At 37.4% G+C, this 7933-nt stretch overlaps 1 protein-coding gene across 1 annotated transcript; it reads left to right on the top strand.

Annotated features, from left to right (window-relative positions):
* The first annotated feature begins 2193 nt into the window (after positions 1 to 2193).
* LOC138902931 (uncharacterized) lies at positions 2194 to 2901 on the top strand. Its single transcript, XM_070190834.1, has one exon. It carries the CDS (start codon positions 2194 to 2196, stop codon positions 2899 to 2901), a length of 708 nt encoding a protein of 235 aa, XP_070046935.1.
* The last annotated feature ends 5032 nt before the right edge of the window (positions 2902 to 7933 follow it).

Here is a 7933-nt window from a genome sequence, read left to right as displayed (position 1 = left end):
ACGAATCTATTGTTATTTTTATCACTAAATTAGTAAATTGGGTTGAAAAATTTAGAAAACCCTCTTGGTTTAAATTTAAAATTTGGAGGTCGATTTGTTATTGGAATTCGATAAAATTGGTATGGTTGAACTCGTATCAGAATGGGTGTTCAAATTTCATAAAAATTATGTCGGGTTCCGAGAAGCGGGTCCCGCGTTGACTTTTGTTGAATTTTTGGAATAAAATTTTAAGTCGACGTATTATTATCCGGAATTATTTTTGATGAATTTTAATGAAGTTATACAATTAATTTGAATAGCTTTGAGCTGTCCGGAGGTCAATTCAAGCAAGAAGGCTATTTTGGAATATTGGCCTAACTTCAAAAAGGTAAGTGTCTTGCTTAACCTCGAGTGGGGGAATTAGTCCTTAGGCATCGAGTCTTATTTGCCATTTCTGAAATGTGAAAAGCCGTGTACGCGAGGTGACGAGTACATACTCGGCTTATATGTGTAAATTTTATTGAGTTAAAGTCCTAAGCATATTGTGTGATAAATTGTGTAATTGTTGGTATATATTTAATCATCTAATTGTCGTTCCTAAATCATTGTTGTTGTTGAATCTGTTGTTATACGATAATTTGATGTGATTGTTACTTGATTATTTATGTAATTCCGTGAATTTGTTGGTTTGATAATTATTGGAATTTAATTTCATTATGGATTTTCCCTCTGCAAATAATTAATTAAATGAGCTTCAGAAGAGGTGTTTATATAATTATTGAAAATTTGAATTTAATGAAGACTTTGCTTTATGTTGAGTAATTTCTATCTCTATTGATTGTTTTTGGGCGTTGTACATATTGTGTGGAGCTTTTGGCTATTTATTGTGAAATTAATTGACTTTGTTGTAGCTTTGGAATTTGGTTGTGACCAATGGGCAAATTGTGATATGAATTGAGTTTGTTATGTTGTGATTCTCTTGTGTTTACTTTTATACCTTGTGCAATTTGTTTTGTTGTTGGTAAATTGATAACAATCTGATTTATGTTGAAATTGAGAGCCTGTGGCTATTGCCAGGTGGTTTATAAAATGAAATGTGGGCACGAGGTACCGTGAGTAAATAATGAGGATATTTGGAACGTGAATTGTCCGTGCAGTTGTGATATGAAATGTGGGCACGAGGTGCTGTGATGAAATGATAATGATAATTGGCACGTGAATTGTCCGTGCAGTTGTGATATAAAATGAGGGCACGAGGTGTCGGGAAAATATGATGATTTAATTATGGGCACGAGGTACCGTGAAAATATGAAAAAGGGCAGAGACCCGTATTTTTATGATTATGAAATGAGGTGTCACTTGGTGACTTTTTAATTGAAAGAATTATATTCAAAATATTTATTTGGAAGGATTTTTACTTAGAAAGTATTATATGAAAGATATTTATTTGAGAAAATTATATTTGAAAATATTTATTGAAAGAATTATATTTAAAAAATAATTATTTGAGAAAATTATATTTGAAAGAGAGTTATCTGGAAGAATTATATGTGAAAGACATTTATTTTAAGGACTTGATTTAATTGGGTGTAATTGTGTTTATTAATTATTGAGTGATATTAATGGTATTCTTGTTGTCTGTTGTGCATATTACTGGTTGTTTTATCCTGCTCTTATTATTATTTGTTTTCTATTATTTTGTATATTATATTGCACAGGTTATTAGACTAGTGAGTGTCTTGACTGTACCTCGTCTCTACTCCATTGAGGTTAGTCTTGATACTTACTGGGTACCTACCGTGGTGTACTCATACTATACTTCTGCACATTTTTGTGGAGAGCCAGGTATTGGAAACATCGGACTTGAGAAGAGTTAAAAGCGGGTTCGTAAGGATTCAAGGTAGAGCTGCTTGGTCGTCGCAGTCCCTTGGAGTCTTTTCATTTCATTTTACTGTTAATTTTAATCAAATAGTATTGTATATTCGGTCTTCGTGATCATTCCATATATTCAGTTAGAGTTCGTGACTTAGTACTACCAGTCTTGGGAAGTTGTATATTGTAATTATTTCCGTTGTTAGTTTTAAAAAAAAAATGGCTCCAAAAATATAATTGAAATCGGCTTACCTAGTCTTAGAAACTAGGTGCCATCACGATGCTTGTGGTGGGATTTTAGGTCGTGACAATTTGAGCCTTTATATCTCTATTCTCTCACAGATGGTGAGGACACGTGCTACCGGGTTAGTTGAGCAGGCATCTGCATATACTGCTAGGGCTGCAACAGGTCGGGGTCGAGGTAGAGGCCGAGGGAGAGGTAGAAGAAGGGCACGTGCCTCGACTAGAGCACCTGTCAGAACAACAGTTGAGGAGCCGCCAGTAGCTCCAGTTGGGGGACAGGTACTAGAAGCACCTATTGTTGCCCCCAGACTTCAGGAGACTTTAGCATTGTTCCTGAGTATGTATGGTACATTAACTCAAGCGGAATTGATCTCTGTTGCACCAAATATTTCGCAGATTGGGGGAGTAGCTCAGACTCTTACCACAACTCCAGGGAAGCAGGTTCACGTTAGTCAGGTTCCGGGAGCAATACCAGTACAACCTGTTATTCCGTTTCGGCCGGAGGTATCAGAAGAAGAACAAAAGAGACTTGAAAGGTTTAAGAGGTATAGTTCACCTACTTTCAGTGGCACAACTACAGAGGATGCCCAAGAATTTCTAGAAACTTGTCACTGTATTCTCCGCACCATGGGTATAGTGAAAGTGAGCGGAGTTCCCTTTACTACATTTCAACTATCAGGCGTAGCGTATCGGTGGTGGCAAATCTATGAAGAAGGTAGACCAACCAATGCAACACCACCAACTTGGGCTCAATTTTCGGAAATGTTCTTGAAAGAGTTTTTTCCCCAGACTCTCCTAGATGCGTAGAGCACAAAGTTTGAACGGTTGCGTCAAGGCACCATGACAATGTCAGAATATACTATCAGGTTCAGTGAGTTAGCCCGTCATGCACCTATCTTGATTTCTACAATCAGAGAGCGGGTCTGCAGATTCATTGAGGGGCTCGATTATGATATTAAAATATGCATGGCTCGAGATATGCAAACTGATACTCCATTTCAACAAGTAGTGGAGATTGCGAGAAATATTAAGGGTGTTTTAGGCGAGGAAAGGGAGTCTAAGGAGGCCAAAGGTCTCGAAGATCTGGAGGGTTCAGTGGATTTTACTCTTCAGCTAGGACCTATTATAGCGGAGGCTCGAACAGTCGGCCAGCTCAGTCCGCACATCAGATTACTCAGATTGCTCCAGTAAGTTCTTACGATGCACCACCAGCACGAAATTCCTATAATGGTTATTCCAGTTATCCGGCACAGACTCAATATGAGCTATCGCGACATAATAGGGGTTGTTATGACTGTGGTGATACTAGACATATCATGTGAGATTGTCCCAGACTTGGGAGGGGTGGATTTCATCAGAACACTCCAACTACAAGCTTTATTTCAGTTGATACTCCACGCGCACAGTCAGCTAGAGGTGGAGGACAGGCGGGTAGTGGGCGCCTAAGAGGTGGAGACCCGACCCGTTGATATAATCGCTATGATTGGCTGAGGCCAATATACCAGATGGTGACGTTACAGGTATGATCCTGATTTTGTTATGAAAGGATATTTTTCCCTAAATTTGATTCGGTTCTGAATATTAAGGTGAGTCCTCCTATTATGCTCCGCTTATAGGTGAGCTTCGTAATTTTTTTTTGTGACCCACTTACATGTTTATCCCTGTTGGGAGATTTGAAGATGTTAGCCTGTGTCTGTCATTTTATTTTTGTACACCATTGAGGGCTATAGGTACAAAAGTAATTTTTATTATTCATTATAGTGGGTTTAATGTGTTTCGGAATAATTGATTCCAATTTTTATGAATTATATACCCTACCAGTATGAGGGTTCATTATGTGTTGTGAAAACTGTTTATGAAATATATTGAAAATAAGAAAGAAAGGAAATTGAAATTTCAGTTGGCACAATGTGCAAAATACTTGTGATTCGGAGTTGAGGACGAGATTTTCGCATTTTATATATGATGTGAATTATTTAAACCGGGCTACAAGCCGTGAAGGAAGTTATATAAGGATGAGGTCCTTGTGGTGAAATATTTATGAGTTAAAAATTCTCCCTGTGTGAAATTTAATTTGTACAATAATATTAATAGGGAGTCATGCCTGTTAGACTTATTTGATAATTCTTGTATATTTTCTGTGCATATTCAGCCATTTTTGTGCTGTAAACATTGAGTTTTAACCTATGAGATGAGTGCCCAGATGGCATTAAATGTGACTCATTAATCCGAGTAAGTAATCATGAGGTCTTCATGCCTTACATTCTGTTGTCAGTGTTGTGAAAATTCGAAATGAGGTGGTGGTTAATATGAGATTAATTGATGATGCTAGAATTAATTATGAACAGCTTTTAAGACCAGAGATGTGGTGATGAGCATACATATGATGTGTTTCATGTCCTGATATCATTATGATAATGCAGTGCTTGTAATGCTGAGATTGGTGTTATTGATATATACCTTGTGGTATTATGTTGGTTTGTGGATGTGTTGTTAGGAGTTGTTTTGGTGTTACTCTGGCAGGTGGATAGGTCCAATTACATGGAAGACTCTGCCGAAATTTCTGAAAAATTTGGGAGTTAGTCAAATTTGGAGGATTGAGATTTGCAAAGTAAGAGATAAGTTATGTTATGTGTTTGAGGGCGAATGGTCCTAAGCAGGGGGAGAATGTAACAACCCAGAAAAGAAAATTTGAAGTACTTCAACACTATCAAGAAAGTTGATGTGTGTGTAGACATAAGTGGCTATAGCCAGTTGAGACTAATACTGTGCGTTGATGTGAAAATCAGGCCTTTTGAAAATGTTTGGAGTTTAAGAAATTGGTTTTAAGGCTTATAAGTGTAAATCAAAGAAATAATTTCAACTGAGACGGTGTTGTCGGGATTGTCTCAAATACGGTAACATGGGATCAACCGTAAGTATATGTGTAAAAGTAAAATCATCAATTTGGTAACCTCAGAATAATTCTAAGTTCTAGGACGAACGTTTGTTTAAGAGGTGGAGAATGTAATGACCCGACTTGTCGTTTAAAGAATTAATGTCCCATTCAGTGGCTTAAGGTCTCGAGCAGTTTCGTGATATGTATTATGACCCGCGGGTGTGGTCGAGTTTGATTTTTTGAAAGATTCAGAATTAATTAAAAGAAATAATCCTTAATTAGAAGCTTAAATGGAAAGAGTTGATCGGAGAGTTGACTTTCGAGCAAACGACTCCGGAATGGAATTTTAATGATGTCAATAGCTCCGTATGATTATTTTGGACATAGGAGCGTGTCCGGAAACTCATTTGGAGGTCCATAGTGGAATTAGGCTTGAAATGCCGAAAGTTGAATTTTTGATATCGGGTCCGGAATCTGATTCTGAAAATTTGAATAGCTTCGTTATGTCAATTATGACTTGTGTGCAAAATTTGAAGTCATTCCGGATTTATTTGATGTGTTTCGGCACAAGATATAGAATTTAAAAGTTCAAAGTTCATAGATTTTGGTTTGGGATGCGATTCGTCGTTTTGATGTTGTTTGAGGTGATTTGAGAATTCGACTAAGTTTGTATGACTCAGGTATGTTTCGGGGTGGTTTCGGATTATTTCGGGCTGTTTCAGAACTGCTGTATCTGGTATCTGACTTCCTTCTTCGCGAACGCGAAGAGGAGTTTTGAGGCTGCTGGGATTTGGCCTTCGCGAATGCAAAAGAGGGCTCGCGAACGGGAAGGTATGTCTGAAGAACCTACGTGAACGCAAGGGTCCAGTCGCGAACGAGTAGAAGGAAGGAGGGGACTGGGCCTGGAGTCATTAGCCTTCGCGAACGCGAAGCTTTAATCGCGAACGCGAAGCTTTAATCGCGAACGCGAAGCAGTAGGACTTGAGTGCATCATGAACGTGAGAGCTTGAACGCGAACGCGATGCTATGCATGGCAGGCATTCGCTAACATGAAGAAGAATTTGAGACAGCAAGTTTTTTGCCTTCGCGAACGCGAGACAGAGGCCGCGAACGTGAAGAAGTCCTATCTGGGCAGAATTAAAAGTCCCAAAAACGGGTGTTTGAGTTCATAACACAAAAATCAAATTGGGAGCTCGGTAAAACTCGATATTTGGAGAGATTCTTGCGTGGGTGTTTGGGGTAACTAATTCTTATCCAGTTTTGATTAATTTCCATGATTGTACCTTTGAATCAATCAAGTAATTCGGATTTTAATGGAAGAAATCAAGCTTTTTGCAAAATCTTCCAAAAACGAAAATTTAAGATTTGGAGGTCGAGTTGTTATCGGAATTTGATAAAATTGATATGTTTGAACTCGTATCGGAATGGATGTTCGGATTTGGTGAAAATTACGCCGGGTTCCCAGGGGCGGACCCCGCGTTGACGTTTGTTGACTTTTTGGAATAAATTTTTAAGTCGACGTATTATTATCCGAAATTATTTTCGATGAATTTAATGAAGTTATACAACTAATTTGGTTAGATTTGAGCGGTCCGGAGGTAAATTCAAACAAGAAGACGATTTTTGAATATTAGCATAATTTTAAAAAGGTAAGTGTCTTGCTTAACCTCGAGTGGGAGAATTACCCCTTAGGCATCGAGTCTTATGTGCCATTTGTAAAATGTAAAAAATCGTGTACGCGAGGTGACGAGTACGTACTCGGGCTTATATGTGCAAATTTTATTGGATTAAAGTCTAAGGCATTATTGTGTAGTAAATTAGGTAATCGTGGATAATTATTAAATCATCTATTTGCCATGCCTAAATCCTTGTTGTTGAATTTTTTTTAATGACAATTTGATGTGATTGTTACTTGAAATATTTATGAAATTTCGTGAGAATTGTTGGTTTAATATTTCTCGGAAATTTATTTCAATATGAATTTTTCCTATGCAACTGATTAATTAAATGAACTTAAGAAGAGTTGTTAATATAATTATCTAAATCTGAATTAATGAAGGCGTGACCTATGTTGATTATTTTGCTATCTCCGTTGATTATTTTTTAGGTTTTATATACATTGTGTGGGCCTTGGGCTATTGGTTGTAAAATTAATTGATTTTGTTATATCCTTGGAATTTGTTGTGGCCATTGAAAAAATTGTAATATGAATTGATTTTGTTATGTTGCCGTGATAATTTACCGTGTAAATTGTTGTGTTGTGTGAGTTATTATATTGAGGAGATAAGGGAGGCATTTCACCGTTGATATTATGTGGGTATAAGGGTGGCATTTCACTGTTGTTGTCTTTGTTGGAATACTGTCTGGGCGGAGCGATAAGGGCGGCTATAGGAGCGATAAGGGTGGCAATAGGAGCGATAAGGGTGGCTATTGATATTGTCTGGGCGGAGCGATAAGGGTGGCTATATGAGCGATAATGGTGGCAATAGGAGTGATAATGGTGGCTATTGTCAGGGACGATATGTGATGATATGGAGTTGTGGTGTTGGTGATTTTCATGTGATATTGTGATTATCTTGTGTTTATTTTTATACCTTGTGCAAATTGTCTTGTTGTTGGTAAATTGATAATAATCTGATTTATGTTGAAATTCGGAGCATGTAGCTATTGCGAGACGGATTATAAAATAAAATGTGGGCACGAGGTGGTGTGAGTAAATAATGAAGATATTGATACGTGAATTGTCCATGCAGTTATGATATGAAATGAGAGAACGAGGTGCCGGGGAAATAATATGATTTAATGATGGGCGCGAAGTGCCGTAAAAATATGAAAAATGGGCTGAGACATGTGTTTACGAAAATTATGAAAGTGGGCTGAGACCTGTATAATTTATGATTTTGAAATGAGGTGTCACATGGTAACTTTTTAATTTGAAAGAATTATATTCAAAATATTTAT

This window comes from Nicotiana tomentosiformis, chromosome 12 (assembly GCF_000390325.3).
Source record: "Nicotiana tomentosiformis chromosome 12, ASM39032v3, whole genome shotgun sequence".
NCBI lineage: Eukaryota > Viridiplantae > Streptophyta > Magnoliopsida > Solanales > Solanaceae > Nicotiana > Nicotiana tomentosiformis.
This window is presented reverse-complemented; position numbering and strand designations above follow the sequence as displayed.